This window comes from Patagioenas fasciata, chromosome 8, assembly GCF_037038585.1.
Source record: "Patagioenas fasciata isolate bPatFas1 chromosome 8, bPatFas1.hap1, whole genome shotgun sequence".
NCBI classification, from domain to species: domain Eukaryota; kingdom Metazoa; phylum Chordata; class Aves; order Columbiformes; family Columbidae; genus Patagioenas; species Patagioenas fasciata.
The window spans coordinates 22,831,023-22,854,974 of NC_092527.1; the positions used below are offsets into that span (position 1 = coordinate 22,831,023).

The 23,952-nt window shown below is 39.1% G+C and overlaps 2 protein-coding genes across 2 annotated transcripts in view; both read right to left on the reverse strand.

Annotated features, from left to right (window-relative positions):
• Positions 1-810: 810 nt before the first annotated feature.
• Positions 811-17,984, reverse strand: NOC3L (NOC3 like DNA replication regulator). Its single transcript, XM_065842875.2, has 21 exons — positions 17,902-17,984; positions 16,428-16,635; positions 15,894-16,017; positions 13,541-13,698; positions 13,379-13,435; positions 12,196-12,326; positions 11,386-11,547; positions 10,523-10,616; positions 10,138-10,313; positions 9,791-9,919; positions 9,208-9,339; positions 8,736-8,816; positions 8,049-8,149; positions 7,511-7,583; positions 7,370-7,433; positions 7,211-7,282; positions 6,034-6,215; positions 5,672-5,800; positions 4,949-5,046; positions 3,071-3,155; positions 811-1,334 (listed from the first exon to the last, which is right to left on the reverse strand). Exons 1-21 carry the CDS (start codon positions 17,908-17,910, stop codon positions 1,203-1,205), a joined length of 2,397 nt encoding a protein of 798 aa, XP_065698947.1. The 5' UTR covers positions 17,911-17,984; the 3' UTR covers positions 811-1,202.
• A 221-nt stretch (positions 17,985-18,205) lies between these two features.
• Positions 18,206-23,952, reverse strand: part of TBC1D12 (TBC1 domain family member 12) — a 44,621-nt gene continuing 38,874 nt past the window's right edge. Inside the window, 4 exon segments of the mRNA XM_065843337.2 lie at positions 18,206-19,879; positions 20,128-20,386; positions 22,039-22,148; positions 22,444-22,572. Of these exon segments, the coding sequence (XP_065699409.1) occupies positions 19,811-19,879; positions 20,128-20,386; positions 22,039-22,148; positions 22,444-22,572 (567 nt within the window). The 3' untranslated portion in view covers positions 18,206-19,810.

Sequence of the window (23,952 nt, forward strand, 5' to 3'; positions counted from 1 at the left end):
TGACTGTTTGTTTTTGCCTTCCTGACCTAACAAAGTACCAGCAAATGTCCCCCTGTAATTTTCAGAACTTAAACCACATCCATATTTGCAACCACTTAACAATTAAAAAGAACTACTCAAAAGCTATGGGATTGGCAACCTAAACAGAAACACATGTATTACCAGCACCATTATGTAGGCAGTTTTGTAATCTACATAGTAAAATATGTATTTTCTAATCCATTAAATAGAAATCAATATTTAAAAAAAGAATTTCTGATTATTGTAAGAAGGTTAAACAACTTGAACAAAAGCTTTGCAAACCTTCCAACATATATCATTACCACTTCATGGACTAAACACTACAGAATGTACTAGCTGCCAGCCAGGGAGAGCCTACCACACTCCCTTGTAGAATCGAATTCACATAGAGCCAATACTCACTTGTATGTCATTTCATGTATTTTATCTACTGTTCACAAAGCCAACATGCATCTGAAAATGGATTCCAAAACAACCAGGCAATAACTAATATTTGGGGAATTAAGATAAAAAATAATTCAAATTCTTACCTTGAATTTGTCCAGTATTCTTGCCAGCGATAGCTTATTAAAGACGTAGTAGTAGAGCACTCAGTCATGATAGTTCAGAACTAGAATTCAGTAATCTCAATTTGTCAATACCAAGATTCATTGGAGGGAAAAAACTCACAAAGTGTAAAATCATTTCAAGATTAGATAAATGGTTAGGAGACATCAGAAAAAGAAACAGAAAAAAAAATGCAATACATATTTCAAATCTCTAGGTATCTCAAACAAAGTCACTACTATATTTACATTTCCAAAATATTTATTAATTTATCAACACAACCCTGTGATTTCTCAGAAACACATGCCTATATTCTGTTACAAAAATGTTAAAAATATATAAACAAAAATACTTTAATGCATGGCTGCAAACAGTTTTTAAATGACCTGGTTTTGCTTCTTTTTAGATTGCTGCTGTGACTGTTCATTGTGGTTCCCAAGCTCAGAGAACATGGGCTTGGTGGTTAAGTGGAGAGGTTTTGTAATTTGGTGTGAAAAACTGCCGTTACATTTTTTTTGTGTTTCTATAGTCAAACCAAAACCTACTTGAATTCCTTTAATGTGAGTGGAAATGTCCTTCAGTCAATCATTTTCCATAATTACGAGAAACCAACTGAACGTGGTTGATAGATAAATTTATGACAAGGATGATTCCTTCAAGTGTTTAGCAAAATCCAAGGGTTTGTGAACAACAGTCTCACTAATGTGTTGTTGAAGCCGTTTGTTTAGTTCTTCATCTATAAATGAATCCGTTGGTGAGAAAGTATCCTGAAAATTACAAAATATTAGGTGCATTACTAAACAAGGCCAGTATGTGTTTTCCATGCAAAGCTTCAATTAGCAGCCTGGTTTCTCTCCCATGTCCCTAGGCATCTAGACCAGACCTATGGATCTGGCAGCTCACATACATCTGGCGTGCCAGGAAGCTTCACTTGGCCAGCAGCAAAGCAATGTGCAGGGCAGCCTTGCATAAGTTCATGGTTTTGGTGAGGATTTTTTTTGTTTTGTTTTAAACTGGGCATTAGAAGAACACCTGCTACACACAGCCCCAGCTTCCAGCTCTGAAGGAGCTTACGCACTGTTTCCTGTTCAACACACCTTATCAACATAAATAAACTATCAGATCAAAAAGCTAGCGAGAGCAATAATGCCAGCAGTGGAGGCTGTCAGTCGGAGAGACATGTCCTGACCCTGTTTGACGAGATCCCTTGTGGCTGCAGCCAGTTCTGGAGGCCTCCGCTCCTTCCTGGTGCTCAGATGAGAAAGCGCATGCATGTGATCTATACCCCCCTGATAAAACTTTAACACTCATATAGTGCAGTACTTTCTGCACTCCAAGACAAACAAGATCCTCTCTTTAGTGGTACACAGGGAAAGAAAACAATTCAGAGCTTCTGTCAAGAGGGGAAGGTACTGACAGACAATGGCAGCATGGCACACAGAGAAAAACATGCACAACAGACAGACTAAAACTTAGATACTGCCAAAATTTGTTAAAGTGAGCCAAACAACCAGGGAGAAGGCAAGACTCCAAGGTAATTTTCCCAGTTACATCCATCACAACCAGATATGGACAGTTCTCTCTGTTCCTTTCCTCTTCCTTTGTTTTTGCTACCTTAAAGAGCTTATGCACTTCTTTATTCAAGCACTACACAATCTCTCTCCTATCTGCTGTTCCTAGCCCTGTTCTGTCAGAGCTGCTTATCTAACACCCTGGTAGGACAGACACATCAAGAAGTCATTGTAAAAGGACAGAGTAAGTAAGTACATTTTCAGAAGCTGCTTCTCTAAAATGAAAAAAATTGTGCTCTCAAAGATTTAACTGACATTACTAAGTTACAAATTAGAGGCACTAACAAGCTTAATAAGATATGATGTTTTCATTAGGAAGAATAAAAATTAATTATCACCTTTTAAAGGACACACCACTCACTGGACATTCAACAGAGGTTAGCATCTGGAACACATCCACTGCTGAAGATCTAAAAAGCTTTTACCCATTCCTTCTCTTTATACATTAGCTCTTCTTTCCCTTCAAATTTATACTTTATAAATTGACACCAACAGGGATCAGTGTCTTCTACATATTGAATCAAAGGCTCTAGAAATCAAGTTGTCCTGCCAACTACCTACACTGAGGAAAGAGACCTGGCTTTTTGTTACTGCTTTTTGAACAGACATTAGTTCATAATTACAGAAAAGGGCCATGAACTCTGCACTGAACCACTGCAAAGTGCAAAAGATAAGTAAAATAATAACTACCACATTCATCTGGCTACATTAACTGGCTATGGGAGATGGAACTATTCATATAGCCTTTTTTCCTTCTTTATAGTCAGTGCTATCTTACGTCAGTTAAAAAAAAATATTTGACATAGAAAGGACAGAAACCAAAAAGCCCGACTAAGTCTGCTAATGCCTGGGCACTGCATAGTGAGCCAGGAGATACAGGTTATGTTGGTATGTCATGTGGTTAAAAAAGGACAGAGAGAGATGGACAGTACCTTTCTTCTGGGTGTTACTGATGCAACAGGAGGATTAAAGGTCATTTCTCTCATACTGTATGCTTCAAAAAGTTCTGTAGCATGCCTATAGCAAAAACCACATTGAAAGAAAGATGGCATTAGCTACAGCTTTTCCCACACGCATGCCATTCACACCCACCACCATGCTTTAAGAGAACTCCTCAGAGTAATGAGTATCACCTGGAAAACACTGTAAGCCAACAGCTGGGGAACAACGCAAGTAAAAGCAAGTAAAATGTGTCTAGATACTCAGGGGACAGAAGAAGAAATGGGAGACATGAAAACTGTTCTATTGGCTTGCCAACGCTCTAAACAGTCACTGTCTGTTTGCCCTGTACATGGTAAAAGTAAAAAAAAAGCGGCTAAAGTGTACCTGGCTTATACAATCTGCCTGAATTTCCAACAGTTCCTTAGCAAACGGTGTTAGGAAAACTAAGCAGCCATGGGAGAGCAGGGAAGACCATTACATGGGAAAAGAACTGGTTAAAGGGCAGGAAACGGGGGATGGAAGTTAGTTTTTGCAAGAAGAAACTATGGACTTTCACATGGTCTGAGCCAGGAGTTGTGCTTTTCAACACACTCAAAGATGAGCTGGAGGGTACCAAGTTATTTGCGGTAGTAAGAATGAGCTGCCTGTGAAGAACTGCTGTATGAGATGGTCAGTAAAACAGCAAATTAAATTTAGTGGGGGAAAAAAAAGCAAAACTAACATAGAGAAAAGCAATCTCAGCATCACATAAAAACAACAGGCTCTGAGCTGACCACTATGACTTATGGAAAAAAATGCTGTTGTTATGACAGATACTTTCATGGGATTGTGACCTTAATGCTGTTCTGACTTGGAAAGAAACAGAGAACAGAATAGAAAAATAGTTACATCAGTGTATAAATCCACGGATCACCTACATCTCAAATACTGCATCTGAGTCTCCAATTATCTCATCTTGAAATACATGAAATGGTTAAAGTTCAGGAACATGCAACAAAGATAATGCAAAGTACAGAGCAGCTCCTGTTTGGACCAGAACCCTTCATTGACAACAGGTGGCAGACAGAGGGACAACATGATAGAGGTTCCCCTAAGTCATGTGAGCCACAGAAAGAATGTATTAGAGCACAGTGTTCATTTCACCTCCCAGAGCAAGAACCAGGACTGTTAAATGATCCATGCTAACACCAGGTTCAAAACAAAAGAAGCTATGTCTTAATGAGCTGTGGACTCATGGAATCCTTACCAAAAAATGCTGTATTTGCAAAATGCATACTTTGGTTCAAGTCACAATGAACAGTTTTGAAAATAATTCTATGAAGAGGTACAAAACAGAAAATGGTACCGGGTTCAGGAAACCAGCTGGCTGAAACCAGCTGGAGGCCAGCACACAGCCTGGAGCTTGCCCTGGTTTCACTTTTGCTGCAGCACCTGCTACCAGCTGCTGACAAAGACAGGATGCTGTATTAGATCTATAGTGTGAACCAGGATGGTCATCCTAACATTTTAACGTGCTACAGACCTTATGTTGCAAGTTGGTTTCCAGTTTGTACACAGTCACGGCCCAGTGGTCCTGATCCATATTAAGATCAGGGCTGCTACTGAGGAAACACAGATATTTTGCTCTCATGGGAAGAAAGCACACTGCACTGTGAGATTTTTACCCTTGTCATAGCCTGGCAACAAGCCTCAAAAGGAAAAAAAAAGGCAGCCAACATTCTGTACTGGCAGAAGAACAAAGAAAGTGAGTTTGAAGACGAGAATCTTTTAATTTTACGGATAATTATTTTTAAGGATTCCTTTAAAGTATGAGTAACTGCTACTTTTCAGAGCAGTATTTTTAAAAACATAACTCCTTGATAACTCACCTTTGGCTCAAATCAAGTGAAAGAGCCCCTGAGCCTTCAGTTGGAGCTCCAACAATAAGGTGAGCTGCAAATTTCTGCACTATTGGATGATAGTGTCTCTAAAAGAAAAAAAAGAAGGCATTTGGCTGAATCTATGGATACTTGCACTTACTTCTATTTCAATAAGATGGAAGGTTCTGCTTTGGTTTTAGATAGAGAAATTGAGCACCCCAAAATCAGTCAGTTTCTGGGGTTAAGTTAATGAGAACACCCAGTCATATGTTTATTCACTAGTATGTCATGCTGTGAACATAACTCTACACAGTTAATCTACCTCCTGTTCCCAGAAGGCAGAAGAAAGGGCAGAGGAAGCCCTCCCCAAGCCCCAGACTCTAAACCCTGGCAGGAATGACAGATCAGCGTGTCAGTTGCTCCCCAAAGAAGGGCTGGACTACACAGGAACTTAACAGATGGAAAAAGCCACCGAAGGGTCTTATTAGGCAACCTGCGGTAAGATCCAGTGTGGCACTATCATAAGGGATATGTAACGTCCCCTTTTGAACTCATTCCTTCCATTTACCACTGTGCTGCTTCTCCTCTTTGTATGGAATAGGTCTATCACATGGGTCAAATTTGATTAATAAACCTGAAGACCTCTGTTCTCTATTCTTCTGAAGCATATAAACATCTAGCAGCTATTTACTGCTGACTTTTACTTCTCTAACCACTCAGCTACTCACTAACCTGCAGTAAATGCAGCTCCCACAGAGCTGTGTTCTGAGCATTGCAATGCTCTGGTTCCTCTAGTTCTGGGAGATAAACTCCACTGCCTTGAGATTCGTTGTCTAGTAGGAGGTCCATCTTTGGGAATATCTACAACACAAAAAAAAAAAAAAAAGAATGAGTTGCTTGTATTACACACTCAATTACAACATGGTTAAGTTCAGGATTCATTCCATGTTCTTCAGTCTCAGCAGCATTTAAGGATAGTCTGTTTTCATCACTCTTGCTTAAGATGCTTCAATGTATTTTGCATAAAGTTAATTTGTCAAAAACTTCAAAAACCTTTAACTAGTAAGCTAAACATTCCAACAAGTAGAACTTACTTGCATTAATACCCTGTTAGTTGCCAAGATCCCAACACTGGAGTTTGGAAGGACATGAAGAGTAAGCGTGGAAAGTCGCTTTAGGAAAGCAAGAGCTCGTTGCTGGGAAACTTGCTTTCTCCGTTTGGCAAACATGACATCCAGGCACTGGAGCACAATCCCCATATCATCATTGGTACGACCTCAAAAACAGAATTTCATACAAAGAGTAAATAACCATTCAGAGGAACATACAGCTAAATACTCTGGTACTGACTGTACACTGGAACCTGAGAAACAGCATGAAAGCTAAGGGGTTCAGACACAGCACTAATGTGACACAGACACAAGCATCCATCCTTTTTTGGTAAAAATAGTCCAGCTTTGAACAGAAAAAAATGTATCATTGTTTCTGTGCTCCTATCTAAGAAAATATTTGTTCCGTCAAAAATGTCTAAACATTAGAAGCAGTTAGTGTTTTAACCCTAAGTGCATTCATTACGTCATCTTTTGTAAATTGTTCGGTGGTGCAAAGATTTAATCTTTTAGCCAATCAGAACTGCAGACCTGTAGACTGTTTTTTTTTCTCAATCTCTTCTCCTTAGTGAACACAAATTTATGAAGTTCATTAAAATTACATTAATTTCAAACTTTATAAGTATATTTATTTTCATAAACTATTCAACTTCTCAGAATTATTAGAAAATTTATATTAGAAAATTAGAACATCAGCATTACAAAAATCAGAAATATAAACCAGAAGAGTCTAGAAAACAGAATTTAAATTGAAATACTTTTAAAAATTATATTAGAAAAAATAGACATTTTTCCCTAGAAGAGGAAGAATTGGAGAAAAAATAGAGAATTTTTGAATTGCCACTGAAAGAAACTATTTTAAGGAAGTAAAAAAACTTCAACTAAGGACAAGATAAATGCTTATCCAAGGTCACATACTCAGCATTCCCTAATGAACTGATCTGATTAGAACCTATTACCATGTATTGCAATAATTCTAGTATTTGTACTAGAGTAGTGCAGCATGTAAATTGAGAAAAAAGTAGATCAAAACAAACAGTACTCTTTTCAGAACTCAGATATCTTAAACCAACAGAGGTTTATTAACATTATATTAAGGCTATGACATCAAATAAACAGAACATTATCTCGGTAAATACTGAAAATAAGAATCTGGAGTTACCTGCATGTAGGCTGAACAGTGTCTTGTAAAGATGTGTGTAGAATTTCATTGGATCAATGTTAAGAACATCACCTATTAACATAATCCCAAATAAATATATTTACTCCATTAATTTATCAGACAATGTTAAACAAAAGTATGTTTCTACAGATCTCTTACCTTGGCCAGAGAGTATATGAAAAGCACTGAGAATGCAATGAAGACTCTCACGATAGCTTAAACCCTGGAAATACAAAACCAACTAAGTAGCCAAAAGAATGCAATTTTAACAAAACTGTAATAAAAGTAACTTCGACTTACCCCAGAAGCTATGAGAGAATGAAGAACAATCAATAGGTCATCAAAAAATTCCACATTTATGAGATGAGCAAACCTTGAATCAAAGAGATTTTAATGTTTAAGCTACAGACATCTGCAAACTCAGTTCAAAGTATTCTGAAATGCCAAAATCAACACCTTAAAAGCAGAGCTAAATAAAATGCTGAACATCTGTTATCTTCACACAGGTGGATGATTCAGCCCCCAGCTGCTATCACAGCTTCGCTATAGTACCAGAGACATGCTCTGTGTTCTTCAGGAAGCAAGCAGACAAAATAATGGACTCATGTCACACCCTGCTGGGTTTGCATCGCATCAATTCTGTCATGGGAAATTTCACATCACATCGAAATGTTTTTAGAAGTAGGTGAAAACTTCAACAGAGAAATAAAAGAATTTCAACAAGCTTTTAAGGAACAGCCTTCTCTCACTGCTTATATATCCCTTTCAGAGTCAAAAATCCCTTTAGGGCTTTATGTCTTTTCTAACACAAACAAAAGCAGGTGGACTCAGTTCTTACTTTGCAAGACCTTCTAGCACAGCTGGCAAAAGTGGAGACTTCTGAGCTTTCTTCAAGATTCTAAAGTATGTTACAAATACAATATTCAAGGTCTCTGTGTGCTGAAGGAAAGAAAACAAAATAAAATACTTAATCATGGAAAACAGACCTTTCTACTTCAATTAAACTCAGTTGAAAATGTTCCTCTCCAAGTCTGCACTCAGGCCTTCCAAACCAGTCCTGGCACCATCACCTCTGCTCTTCTTATGCTGAAAAGTTCAAGTCCTGTTCTCCTGCCCCTTACTCTGTTACCTCACCCTCTCCCAGATAAACAGCTTCTCTTCCCCCAGTCCACGCTAACCACACTGCTCTTCTGCCTAAAGGCCACTCTGAGAGGCTGGTAAGAGCCATTACACAGCATCATTGGGAACCGGGCACCTGCAGGACTTACGCCAATGGATTCAAATACTTTTTTTGTGCAGAGAACAGAAGGAAACGGGAATGCCCATGCTGGCTTTCCTGGGTAAACTGAGAGGGCTTGGTTTACTAAAACCTAGACCTCTGGCACAAGCAAAATACTTGTAAATTGCCAACATTACCTAGAGGTGTGGAAGGCTGAGAGGTTGGGATGGAAGGGAAAACCTTGTTACAAAAGTGTTCAGAGCTGCTACTTTGCAAAAATAGGAAAATAATCTCTAAACTACTCACCAGCTTCAGTTTTTTTTCTTTGCTTTCTGATGCTTCTGCTTCCAAGAGCTCTCGTTCCAGTTTCTCTTCTGCTTTCTTCCACTGAAAATATACAGTTGATTTTAAAACAACAGATAAAATGTTTCCAACCAGACTGGACAACTGGTTGCAAAGACACACAACAAATTTTCCATGCTTGGTGAGCTGCTTAAGTCACCCTGTGATGCTACAAGGTAACCAACCTGGATATATTCCTTCCTATTAGAAACAACCAATCAAAGGCATCATCAACACCAGAAAGACAAAAAAAAAATAGGAAAATGACAGGAAGATAATACGCTGTAGAATCACATAAATGTTCAAGTACAACACAAATACTAATCACCAACGCTCAAGAGTTAACAATGGCAACAGAAGTGCAATCATTGGTACTAACAGAACAAATTGATACATAAATTCACTGATGTAGAGCACGAGAAAGCCCACCTCATACCTTTCTTTGCATTCTTGAAAGATTTTTTCTTTTCTCTTTGTAAGTCATGAACTTTTTCTTTGGTGCAATGTCTTCGGAATCTTTTTGTAATTCTACTTCCTTAATTCTTAAGTGAAGAAATACTTTTAACACCTATAGCAAAATAAAACAAATACAATGAAACGTGACCCACAACAGAGGAATAGAGGCTAAGAAATTCTGAATCCCATTCCAACTAGCAGGCTTTGCTGGACAAAGGTTCTGTTCCTTCATAGCTGTGTCTCCCACCTCTTCTCCCAGCTCCTCCCCCAGCACTGCCCCTTTCTACGGCAGCCCCCATTTGCCCCTCTCACTTCAAGTCTCCCTGCCTGACTTAACCCATGTCTCTGTCAGAGTCTGATCTCCTCCTCCCAGTCTCCTTCCCTCGCCCCATATCCCTCTTTCTAACCATCTGGCTCAGCCCACACATAAGTTGCCCATGTTCTGACAGAGCAAGGAAATTCTGCTTCTCTGTAACCAGCAGCTGCACTAACATTAACCTTCAGATTTTTTTTAAAAACCACTGACAGAAGAAAATTGTGTAGTAGAACAGAAAGACTCTTACCTCTGGTCTGACATCATAATTTCTACCTCTTACAAGGCCAGAAATGACCTTAACTACACCAAGTGAAGCATAGCCCAACTTGTCTTGTTTGAAGAGCTTCTTAACTGCCTCAACGCACAGTTGAGAAATCTGAAAAGTGAATTTAAACAAATTCTTCTGTAAAGCCAGCTCCACGACAACAGATAACTGATAATACTGGTGGTATCTACTAATTAGAAAGTGGACACAGCCTGCACAACAGCAAAAAGATATGGCCACAAGATCTGGATATTGTGGAATAAAGCTCAGAAATAGATTATTTTTCATGCAAAACAAGAACTCTTTCCTCTAATCAGAAAATCACTTACCATTTTTGATGCATCATTCATGAGGGGAACAATGAGAACAATAATGTTGTTGTGGAAGTTGAAGTGGGGTAGGGCCACAAGCAGCTCACACAGGCACTTCACTGCAATCTCCGCTAGACCTTTATACGCTTTTAATGAGATGACATTGCTTTTTTTCAACTTCCTTTGTTTCCAATCTGCACAAAATATAATTTTTGGTGATTACAGATCAGAAGGTATGGGAGCTTCTAAATATTTACATTTTTAGTTATTGCAGGCATTCTCCCACATACTTCATGCAGGTACTATTTCAAAGACGGCAAGTACCATTCAATCTGAGGAAGTAAATTGTGATGCCGTAAACAATTTTGCATTTACTACAAAAAATGGGAAGTGTTAATAGTACCTTTAATTGTTTGTTCCAGATTTTCCAAGTAAAATTTATACTGGCTCACAAGGCCTTCTTCAAATTCTCTCAGTTTCTGAGTTTCTTTTTTAACCTGTAATAACAATAATACAAATGAAATTTTATCTGGAGAGCTAAATCCTGAAACTAGCCAGTGGTGGGAGAAAAAAAAAAAGTTTTAAAACAAATATCAGATATCTAAGTAGATGTTTCTTCTAGACAGACATTCCTAGAAATGTATGAAAAGTAAAATATTTCTACATATTTCTATACATGTTCTCGTGCTCAAAGGGCCATTTCCAACTAGGCCTATTTCATTTACAGGGACTGAAATGTCACTTGTAGCTAGATGTTATTTTAAAGCCATGACTCTAAACTGCATTACCTATATTAAACCATCTAAAGAATTGGTTAAAAACAAGCTTCAGAAAGCAAGTTACTTTGCATTTGTTCAGTAAATTATTGAATGCATTTCAAAGAAATCTGTGCCAGTTAGGTGACAATGACATATAACTGGCTTTCTAGTTGTCTTCAGTGTGACACAAAACATCGTCTTATTGCAAGGTTTATGATGAAAGTCACCCAGGTTTAGTATATTACTTTCATACGCTATATTTTCCCTCCATTACCAACAGCATGTCACCTGCTTATTGAAGGAAGCACATAAGAATTAAAGGTTAAAAACAAAGACCTCTGCCCCTGAAAGTGTCGCAGTGTCAGAACTTCCAGAAGTACTCATGTATTTGTCACCTTTTGCTCACAACTATAAATTCATACCAAACAAATCAGTATTAGTATTTGGCATAACTTAAAAAAAAATCTGAACAACTCACAATACTCTATAAAGAAACTTGTTATTTCACCTTGGTAGCTTTTTCTGCTTCAGTCAGAGGCCGGATTTTGTAAGAAGGTACAATATCTTTGAATATCTCCATCAAAGAAACCATGACCAGCTTCCGAACAATCACAGCCACATTAGGATCCTGTTCCATCAGCATGGCACGCAACTCCTTCAACTTTTTAATCTGATTAAGAGGCAGACAAAGTCAGCTGAAGATCATCCCTAAACTAATTTACAAACACAAGATACATTTTAGCAAAAGTTTGCCACAAGAAACATGTCTCATTTTTAAATATTAGAAAGAGAAAGCAACTAATTCAGTGGTTATTCAGCCTCTGCTTAGCACTGCATAAAGAGCCAAGGAATGCTAAATATCCTAAGAAAATTTTTATCTTGGGAATGTTCAAACTACCCTGCTATTACAAAGTTGCAAAGAATTAAAGAAAATTATTAGCATATCCTGAAACACTGAGAACTATCAGATACAAACCTGAAATCAGAGCTTAAATAAGGGTCATGCTTAAGGAACAAGGTAGCTTGGACACAAAATTTCACAGACATTCATAAATCCACAAGTATTCAGAGGGACAAATCACTCCTGAACAGAGCAAACATAGTTACCTGGATCTTCACCTGATTCCAATCGTTTGTACCAACCCATGTCAGTAGTTTCACTGTTTGCCACCCCCAAAAAGTGATATGACACTGACCTTTTTCCTTGTTCAATTCAGGTACTTTTCTGCTTTTGCTATTGTTTGGTCACTTCAGGCCTTTACTGCCTTACTGCACAACACTGGTGCACATACATGCATGTGAAGTAAATGTTACTTACGTTGTTGTCTGGCTCAGAGAGAATGGCCGACGCCAAGGCCGCTATGTGCATCTTCCTCTCCTGCAGCTTTTGTCTCCGTTGAGCAGCCATCTCCTCAGGAGTGAGCACAGGTAGGGGCTCTGCACTGAAGTCTGGCACAAGGTGTGAGAGTTAGAAAGGGGCATCACGAGAGAAGTCGCTTAACAAATACCATATTGCAAACTACAGTTCTAGACACTGCATTTCCAATGGGCACTGTGGCAACACCACGCAAGAGTAACACATGCCCTTCCACAGCAAAAGAAGCTTTAAGAAGGACCTTGCTAGAGCTTAGTTTAACCCAGAGATCCATTTTTCCTCTGCTCCAAAATCCTACGCTTGCAAACAGAAACGGACCAAATGTTTTTGAATCTGCAAATCACATTGCCTAAGTACAGTGGGAACACATAAACTCAACAAACAATCCCAACTGGACCAAGAAACTGCAGTGCTCTGCAATTTGCAGCGAATTATTCACCATTCACTTTTTCTTTTAAAAGCACAGTTGTATTATTTGTGTTTTCTGAGTATTACTTTCCTACAAGTGTGTCCTTCCTCAGCTTCAGATTTTATTTAGACAATAATGACCCAGAAGTGGCAGAGTTACAACTGCAACTGTTATTTGAATATGACTCTTAACTGGATAGCAAACTGCAAATCAAAATCTGAATTTCCTGGTATCCTGATGTTTTAGGTAAAAAATTTCAAAGTCAAAGACAGTCACTCAAAAGCCTATACAAATCTGTATCCTGAACTGCATTTCAAAATGATCTCAGAGTAATCAAACTAGAACCACAGCATGTATTCTTTAAGTAAGATCAAGATTTCCCTTCTCACTAGCAAAGATGACACAACTGATATAAGGAACTTTGTGCAAAGATCAGCTTCAGGTTAAAATCAAAATAATTTTAAATAAATAGATTTTGAAAACAGCTGTTCCTCAGGTCCTGTGATCCTAACAGGTAAGAAAGCAAGCTCCGAATCACTGTTATGCTTTGGGGGCAACAGGGTAATGAGCATATTAAAAAACACCCTAAAGAAAATATATTTAAATTACAATCTTCCTTAGGGAACCCTAAAGTATCCTTCAGATATGTCAGTGATTTGAAAATAGAAAACCACCCAAAAAAAAAAAAAAAAAAAGGCAAACATGATGTTTTATTACCCTCTGCTTCCTCCATTTCTTCTGTATCCTCTTCTTCATCCTGTGCAACATTGGAAACTGCAAAAATAGAGTGTGTCAAGCATGTCACAAACACAGTGGAATTTAAAAAAAATAAATTATATCCATCTTCGCTACTATAGCAGTTCAGAATCTGTGTCTTACCTGGCTTTTCCATAGTTTGGGGAATAATGCCACCCTTGTCTTTGATGGGCAGGAGATGGATGAGTTCTTTTTCTGGCTCAGACCGCATACGTCTTGGCACCTTCTCATATTTGTCAATCACACTTTCGTGTTTTCGTTTTTTGACATGAACGGGTTCACTGAAAAGTGCAAGGCAAGCTAAATGAATTAGCCATCTAATTAGACATGAACCATGTGTGACAGCATACTACCTGGATTAAGTCTCTGCACTCAGAAAAATAAATAATGACTGGTCTTATTAAGTGGAATGTTTTAGTGTGTTTACCTTTGACAGCATCAGTCACCAATCAATCAAACAATGTTAATGTAGCTCTGTACAGGATGTTTGAATTCAGGACAATACAGTGCTTCCCATGAGCAAAGACAAAATGAAATTTAGTTAATCTAACAGGTCAGCCAACTTCATGGATTTTGAAATGTTGGCATATGAGCATAAACACGCATGCAAAAAACTTGCATTGATTTTCAATTTACAAAAGAAATTAACTAAATGGTATAATTGCTTATAGTACAGGCACACTATGAAATATGTTATCTGTTCATCTTATAAAAAAATAAAAGCCAGGATAAAGAATCACATTGTTGAAGCCACGTTGCTGTTGTTCTTGTAAAGGGCAGAGTTTCAACTGTGGATATCTGAAGGACTCTGAAAGCCCTTGGCTCATAGATTGCCAGGATTCAGAAAGGGAAATCACTTGTATGAGATGTACTTTTATATCCCAAAGTATACCCAGATTCACTGCACACACAACATAGTCACCCTACACAGGTATTGTAAGGACAGTGCACCAGCCTCAGCCCTGCTGAGGATCAAACCTTTCCTATGTACTTAAATCCTACTCAACAAGCACAGAATCCTACATATCTAGGATTGCTCTGTTGAGCCTGAAGAAAATACAGCTGCTGTGAAAACACAGGAAACTCTGGGTCATACCAAACATCTGGAGACCCTAGTATTGGTTGATGGGTTTTGAGGTGGCACTGTTCCCATTCATGTAGCACTAAGGGAACTCAGGGATCCTTCAAAGTAAGGTAACAGTGAACAAATCAGATGAAGCTCGTAAAGGCAAACATCCTTCAGAAACATGACTTCCCCCAAAAAATATTAAAATCTTTTGAAAAACATAAATGAAATTAAAATGTGCAAAATATAAACTATTAAGATCTCAGCACAGCCTGTCTCTCACATAGACCAGAGCACCATTTTACCTACCCCCCTCCCCACTGTGCTCCCCCACTGCATGTGCAGGTGTCCTGGCACGGATGAGGCTCACTAAAAATGTAACCCTGAGCAGCTCTGCCATGAAGGACTCCATGAGCAAGCAAGCAGGACTAGGACCCTCTCACTGGACAGAGTCTAGGGTCTTCCTTAAGGTGTCCCACAGCCTTACTCTCCCCTACCTTGCCTTCACTACTCAGGTGATGCTTAACCAGCATGTAAAAATGAGTGCAGCAGTGCACATTTTTATTTATCCCTACTCCATGTTACCTTTTACCACTACTCCTATCACTTTTCTACTCTGGTTACTGAGAAAGCCTGTGTCACAGCTCACTCTTCAAGGATAACAGAAATAATGCAGTGTGGTGTACTACCCTTCCGCAGGATATGTTCCTAACCTGCACATAAGTATGTAAGAATATAAATATTTATTCTGTGCTAATATGCACATGTAATTTATAAGTGAGGCAGTATTTGACAAGTTCCTAAGAATGATTATGGCTGGTCAGAATAAAGCAGATGAAAAAGACAATTCTCCAGTTTAAGGGGACACTATAAAAGAAGCTAAAATCTAGTAACAGTAAAACAGATAAAAGAGCAACTATCCTTCTGTGTATCTCATTGTGAACTCTAGCCTAACACCTTGCTCCAGAAAACTAGTAACAAATTTTCTGTACGAATATTTTGGTGTTGCATGTGTTTACAGACATGGCTTCCAGAACCTCCTTTTTTTTTGTTACAGCAATTTGCAATGCAATATGAAAGTATAGTGGCCCAAAGTCCAGGGAATGTCCTGAATACTCTATACGGAAAAGGACTGTATAAAGATTAACGCATTTCTTACAGCCAGGGACTACACAGGAAGGAATACTGTGCAGAAACAGTACCCTGAAGATCAGGCAGAGCAGGTGAATGTACCGATACACATCAATACATTAATACTGAATGTACTGACAGACTAAGGAAACTAAACTAGAACTGCAAAGAAACACCAGACTGAAAGTGACCTCCTGATATACATATTACATTACATATTAATTACATATTAACCACACATAACTGAGTACAAAAAGTAGACATCACAACAATACTCACTTGGAAGAAAGATCTCTGGTTAAAAAGGATGCTTTTTGAGCCAAATCTTCCATTAATTTTAAGTCGTCTTCATCCATCATGTCCAGTGGAAGAGCATCTTCTTCCTCTTCTTCCCGTTTTTCAGCTGATTTAGAAGATGATATGTACAGATTAAGATCCTGCACATAAATTAAAACTTGAAAACCTAACCCTGCCTACACTTGCAAGACCATTTTACTCGTTACTTCAACCCTGAGCTCATTAGCCTTCATGCACTTTGTGTCATCCCAGAAAACTGCCCCTTTATTGTGACATCCAATAATGATTAGAGCAAACACATTTCTGCCATCTTACATCACATCTTGCTGCCAGAATGGTTACATTTTATATTTTTCATAACCCTCCCTTTCTTTCCTTTAAACAAGAAAAGCAATTATTTGTACACAGAAAATGAAATGTTGTTTTCTTGAAACATAATTTTGAAACATGAAGCAGCAGGATATTTAGTAACCCTCATACCTTTTCACTTACAAAAATAACTGAGCAAACACTTACCAATTTGCTTTTTCTTGTATACTTCCAATGGAAAAGGTTTGCTAGCGATAGCATCTCTGACAGCCTCCCTTAGCTTCTTTTGTTCTTTTCGATACTTCTTAGCAGCACTCTTCTGCTTGAACTGCTTATTCTTTAATTTGTTGTCAAGTTTTATCTGACTAGTTCTCAGTAACTTTCGAAAGCTTGGAACTCGTTTTGTGTTTTTTCTCTGGGAAACAAACAGAAACCTACAAGTAACTGACATGTCCATAGTCTCTGTGAAATCTATTTCACTGTTTCAGATCTCACTAAGTTAGTATTTCTATGAGGTATCATAAGTTAGTTCCCAATTTACCCAACCATGTTAAGTTTTTAAGAGAGACCTGTGAAGAAAGTTTTACAAAAATATTCGTTGACAATTTTTTTATTAAACCCTACATTCATGACACATGACACACAAACACTCGAAGTATGGTAAACGTGTTATTGGGGCCCACTTCTTTGCCCTGCATGCTCCAATGTTCTCTGTCTCCTCTCTTTACTGTGCCCTTATTCCCCAGCACATGATAAGGTTCAGAGAGTCTGGTCCATGGCCACAGACTCAAGCAAATATCTTCCTGCAAAACCACTACCCATGCTGAGCTTTGTCTCTCTCCTGCCCTAAACTCCCAGTGACTGGCAGCTGCGTGGCAGTAACAAGGCTGCGGGCTGCAGGGCTCGGGACAGCATGAGGCACAGCTGTGTACCTGTCACAGCTGCCAACGCTCAGGGGGTCCCAGTGGCTATGCCAAAGAGGGCTCAGGGAAAGCCCAGAGGCACACATCAACACAAGCACACTGTCCCAAAACGGCAAAAGGCTCCCAGAAGCGTTCAAGACGGAAATAGATGCAGCACAGCGTCTGTACTGGGGGGCTTGGGAAGGCAGGGGCTACAGAGGGAAAATGGGGCTGATGGTGGTAGAGGTGTCCCTCTGGTAAGGGAACAAGTGGTTGGAGTACCGTGGGGCTCTTCGAACCTGCAATTTTTTTGCCAGTTCACGTTTATGGGTTTGTTGTTATTTGTTTTTCAGATTTCCCCACGAGGACAGAAGCAACGCTGCCGCCTGTCCCTACGCCATCCCCACCGCGCTGGAGCAGCCGCGGGCAGCGCTGCCCCCGCCCGGGAGCCGGCTCGGGCTCTGCCCGGGCCCCGCCCCGCGCCTCAGAGCACCGCACAACGGCGGCTCGCTTCTCCGCGCCCCAGTTTTGGCAAAACCACCCTCGAGGGTGAGGGCCGAAGGGCTGCTCTGCCCGGGACCCGCCGCGGAAGGGCAGACCGCTGGCCGCCTCGCCACCACCCGCTCCCCGGCGCTCCGCGTTCTATCGCTTCCTGCAGCCCACTGGGCAGCCCCGAGGGGAGGCGGAGCAGCAGGCCCCAGCCAGGCGCGCCCCGCGGGAGCGCAAGGACCAGCGAGAGCCCCGAGCACCGCTCCCCCATCCCGACCGCCCCGTCCTACCGACTTCATGGCGGCGGCCCGTGCGCGTGCTGTGCCGGGGGAGCGGAAGCGCCGAATCAGGGCGGAGCCCTGCGCGGCCACAGCGCCCCCTGGCGGCGGAGAGCGGCAGCCGCCGGAGGTGGCGGGGGGGGGCAAGCTGCTCCCGTCATGTCCTTTAGTGCTCCGCCCTCTGCCCCGCACCCAAAAAGAAACGAGGTAACGCCGGGGCTGGTGCGCAGTTCAGTCAGTACAATACTGTCCCCACAGCATTCTCCTGCCGCAGGTAGCTGCAGGTTACTGAGGAACGGAGGAGAATCACACCGCACAGCTGCTATAAGTTTTATTTACACAGGAAGTGGTACTAGTGGTTTTAAAGGACAGCTTGATCCTTCTATTTACAGTTATATACAGATTTATAGTTGAAAAGTAAGAAAACTGTACAAGATAACACAAAAATATAAGACAAATTGGATCCAATTAAAGTAGTGAATACATAAGTTAAGAAAAATTTGACATTTAAATTTCAATTTGTAATGTTATGAGTAGTATATATGTAGCTTTTAAACCAGATAGCAATGTAAGTTACACCACACTAAATCTTTACCCCAGTTATGTAGACTCTGCTTTTAAACACCAGACAACTGGAAGCCTCCTGCACTTAAAAATACATAATGGTAAATTTTGACTTGATTTCCACAGAGGGACCAGTTACAAAAACCCACATGTAAGGAATTTATTTACATTAAATATTAGCAAAAATGGACCAAGAAAGTGCAAGTGTTCCTCACCTGCAGTGCTATCCATTTTAAATTTCCATCCCCTACAATCAGAAGTTGTTGTACAGCATCTTTGATAATAGGAAATGTTTGCAAATATCTGCCATGACACATACAATATGACCTCATGTCTCACAGTTAAAAGGTGTTAAAGAATTAAGTTTCACTAAACCAAATGCTTTTTGGATTTCAGTATTGCACACTAAAAGACACTATCAAGAGTGATTCTGTGTCTGCATTATTACGAAGTGTTAAAAGTGGCTGCTCCTTTGACAATGCAAAGTCTGCAGATAACTTTGCCAGTTCCTAGTGTTCACCATTACATAAAAGTATCTCCTAGTTGGAAATGGCTCGGCAAAATGAAACTTCTGGTGGCAAAACCCTTTCACAGAATACCTACTGCATTTCTAACAAGCCTCACAACCAATACACCAAAACTAATGCTTAACACCACTTGCTTTGAAAACTGTACACACTGAAAATACCACTGTTTAAAATTCAGATGATTTTTGCTCTAATAGGTTTGGGCACAATAATTCCACAGTTCCTGAGTTAATTACATTTGCCCAGACTGAAGAATGAAGCTGCAACTTAAAACAAAAACACAAGTGAATAAGACAACACCCATTCCCAAATTTTAACCATCTTGGAACATAAACATATTACACAACCTTATTTGGTCCCCACTACTTTCAAATGATTAATTTTGAAGGTAATATTTGTGCCAAAGCATTTGGTTTGGATAGCAGTTTTGGGGCCGTAAGATTTAGCATTTCCCTCATCCCCCCCAAAAAGTGCCTTTGTGGTATTTGTAAAAAACATTATGCCTCAAAATTTTTTTGAAGTACCAACAGAAGTTATTACAAATGTTTATTGCATTGAGCTGATTTTTTTTAAGTATTAAATACGAACACCCCCACTTCTCAGTTTCATAGGTTTTAGTATTCTATGTGAAAACAAGTCTTCCCACGACAAAAGCTAATACTGGCAAAAGGGTGAAGATTTCATCAGTTCATTACTCCACTGAGAACTGTGCCGGTTTTCCATCTCATTTTCACATTTTCTATAGTGCTTTTCCACATAGAAGTGATGTGAAAACTCTTTTATCATCAAGTGGTTTTCCACATTTTCAATTGACCTCAACATTACGACGATTAGCTTTTCAGTGCTGGGCTATGGTTCTTGTCCCCTTCTTTGTTGTCCTTCATCAGTGAGGCAAACACCTGGAAAAGTAAGTTATTTAATGAATATTTAAAAAGCCAGTCTTACAAAATATATCAATATTAACCACCATAATAATATCACGGAAATCGATTTCTAGAGTAAGATACCAGATAGGAAGTGCCCGTTGCCCAGAAGTCAGACATACAGCACACACAGTCATTAAGAGAAGTGCCCCATAAATTCATGTGCCAACATGTCTGGTTTTATATATATATATATATACACACACTTCCTCCAAGAAACTCACCTGTGCCCATTTTTTGTTACTATTCTGCATCTGAATAGCTGCAATACAACTAAAAAGCTTTTCTGATGTAATGTCTTCCGGAAGTTTTGTTAGAAACTGTGCTATATGAATAAAGTCCATCTGTAGGAGAATATCTTCATATAACCGAAGGATTCCTAACCCCGTCCTAAACAAAAATTCTTCTCCATCTCTACAGAAAACATCCCAGACACGACAGGCCAGATCGAGTGGTAATGACTTGCTGTAGAGTGTAAAAATCCTACAATTGAGAAAAAAAAGGCACAGTTGTAACTTTAACCTATCTCAGAAAGAGCAAAACACAACCTCCTTTAAGTCTCAGTTACATTAGCTGAGAGTTAGCAGATGACAAATTATTTCATACATTCTTATTTTTTTCATTATTTCAAAGATCCACAAGTCTCCAGTTCTTGAAGTCAGAACCCCTACTCTGAAACCCATGTCTTTTCATGCTACAGCGAATCTTGAACTTGAAAGCCATCTCCTTTAGAAAGCTCTGACTAGAGAAATTACAAACACCTTTACACTCAAACAGGGTACAATATATAAATAAGAACTTAACCCTTCCCATTCTTTAAGCCATAGAGTTTAGCAGCTCTGTAATCATTTGTTTTCTAAACTAAATCTAAATCATCTCAATAGGAGGCTACATCCCACTGATGTACTAATGAGAACTCAATAACTACATTTAAAAATTGCCAACATCTAAATACAGTTGCTGTTCTATTCTCACTGGGAAGAGCCCACTTGCACTTCTTATTGCAAAGTTTATTTTTAAAAATTATACTCATTATACATGGGCAGAGAGTTCAGCCTGCTGCATGTACCATATTGGAGAACCCCTCCCATAAATTTGTAGTGGTTGATTTGATACAAAGCATGGCGTTCTCTGTTTCCCCAGCATTCCTGTTGGGAAGTGATTCAGGAACCTCAGAACGCTCCTTACTGCAGACTACCACCACCTCTTCCACTCTGCTTTTACAAGAGGAACTCTTTCTACTTCAAGGCCATCTGTGGAACACGTGCAGGAGTAACAGTGTTCATTTCTCATGGGTAATTGGAAGCAGAATATTCTAGCACTTTGTATAGCGGCACTATTTCTGCAACACATATACCTCTCTCGATCTGCCCAAACTCTCAGGACTGCAGCACACTCCTGACTCAATGCTGCTGTTGTATAACCTGCTCCTGCTGAGACTGATAAGCTGCATCTTACAGTGAAAGTTCTTAATTCTTCAGTACTCAGATGACATGATGGTTTTTATATTATTTAATTCTACTCAATTCAATTTACTCTGTTAGAAACTTCTGACCTCTCTAATAATACTACAATGAAGCACTTTTTATCCACACACAAACACTTATGAATGACATTCTGTACTTCAAGGATGCTGCCTTTTGCTATAGGCACATAACATAGTTTGATACTCTCTGCTTTAGAACATTCATTACTTCAAAATGTTCACTGTATTTCCAACCTTATCCCTCCCCAAACCAGTCCTAAATTTTATCCTCCTTCTGCTTTGCAGTAGCTGATGATGTTCATTTCATCAAGTCACAATCAGTGTAGCAGCCTTCTCTCCCCTACTTATGTTACACATACATGTCTTATCTGCAGCAACAAAAAAATGAGACACAAGACACACAGGACTCTTGTATGCCTCCTTTTCTATCTGAATAGATGTCTTTCCTAATCCCAGTTCATAAAATTTGAATCCTACCAGAGGAACTGCTGTTGCAGAAAACAGTTCACCACAATTTCACAAGACCTAGGATAAGCACCTATTGAATGCTATTTTTTTGTGCTGTACTTCTGTTGCTGAAAAACCTGTATCAAACTGGAAAGTGTTCCAACAGTTATAAGATCAGATTTGCTATGTTCTCTGAACTCACCAGTCTATCAAATATATGTCTGGAGTAAGACTGTATGATTTGAAATGAAGAAACAATTTGGGAAGATTTTCTTCAAAGAATACTTCAAAGGCTGCAAAGTATTTCAGCATCTGTAGAGACAGTAAAGCACCTCATAAGCAATCATCAAAAGAATGTTTAGTTGTAAAATAACAGAAACACTATCAAAAAACTGAGTATGTCAACATAGCACAATGCAACTTCTTAAGATAAGTACGAGTATTAAACAGTAGGATGTGTTCTATGGATTAGTATCTGGTATTCTCAGTTTTGTAACTAGAGGTTAAAGTTCTCCATTATTCAACAGAACAAAAGAAGTCACCAATAAATCAACTATGCTTCAAGTCAAAAGAATGTTATGGTTCAAAACCAGAAAACTCTGCATACCATGCTGTGATCCACACGGAAAAAGGCCAGCTGGCATGGCTTGTTTAGAAGGTTAGCAAAGGCAATGAAAGCATCTGCCTCTTCCAGATTGAGAATGAGCACAGCAGCAATGAAGGACATCCCTTGTACCTTCAAGTGGGAAAAGCATTGGGTAAATCTAGGTGAGTAGGTTCAGTACATCTTATATCTTTGGAAATGCAAATATTTACAGTCTGCAATACATAAAATACCATTGCATAACAGTTCCAGATGAACAGAAATAATACGGATAAATAATGTTTATGCATGCAGACAATTCTATTTCGGCAAGACATAGCGTGTTTCTTCAGATGGCAGTTTTGGGTGACTGATGGAAGTTCTGGGAGGTCTCATGATCACAAGTCATTGGGACTTGGAATGTAAGAAATTAAAAACCACACAGGATGTACACAAAGCTCATAAAAGACAAAATTTTGCCTTAAGTTCATTGTTAAGCTATGGGAAAACCAGACATGGAGAAAAACCTCACATATGGGACAGTTTAGACCCAGACAGATATGTTGGAATTGAGACAAAGCTCTGTTTCAGAACAGTCAATATATAGACTTCCACTTGCCAAACAGTGTTTGTTCACATACACAAAAGCACTTTTAAGTGGTTAGCTACAACGCATGTTTACATTTTTCCACTGTTACTCTCTCAAACACACTTTAGCCTGCAATAAAAGTGAAGAGCATTATTCTTGTAGTTGTTAATTGATGAACTGAATAGTCATTATTACAAGAAATAACAAATACTTATATATTATAAAAATAATTTTGCCCATTTTGACTGCAACGATGTTTCAAATGCAACTTCTGCTGTTTCTAGGCATTTATGCATTAAAAAAAATGCACTTAGTATTTTAACCAACTAGGGATAAAAGTTCCACAGCTTTCCATTTTTACGCAACAGATGGGTGTGGAAATAAGATTAAATTTACTGCCATGTTAACGTTAAAAGAAAAGAAAAAAAATCTATAATCAGCAATATCCAGGCTAGCTGTGTTCCTCATGAAAAAGAGAAGACCTATCCATGAAAAATTACTTCTTTTCCTTTTAAAACTCCACCCTGGGAACTGCAGAGTTTGTAATCTCACTTAAAGAGCGTGGGAGGGTCTCTGAAAATGAGGTCACAGATGACAGTATTCAGGGCTGAAAAACATTTGAACATGAAAAACCAACTAGATGTTGAGGCAGAGTCCCAAGTATGCCTGATTTACAGGAAAACACACCCTGTGTAAAGTAATGTTTTGTTACTTGGATCAGACTTAAAAGTCTTCAAGTTCTTTTTAGCTGAGAATCAATTAGAGCTTGTGAAAGGTATTCCTAGCTACTGCTAGAAAGACAAAAAGAAAAACGCATCTGTTTGTTATTTAACTGCTTCTGTAAGCTGACACCATTCAATGTTAGGTTTAGTTGACTGGTTTGTGGGATTCTTGCCAATTTCTTATGGGTGGGTTTCGTTAGTGGTTTTGTGTTTGTGGTTTGT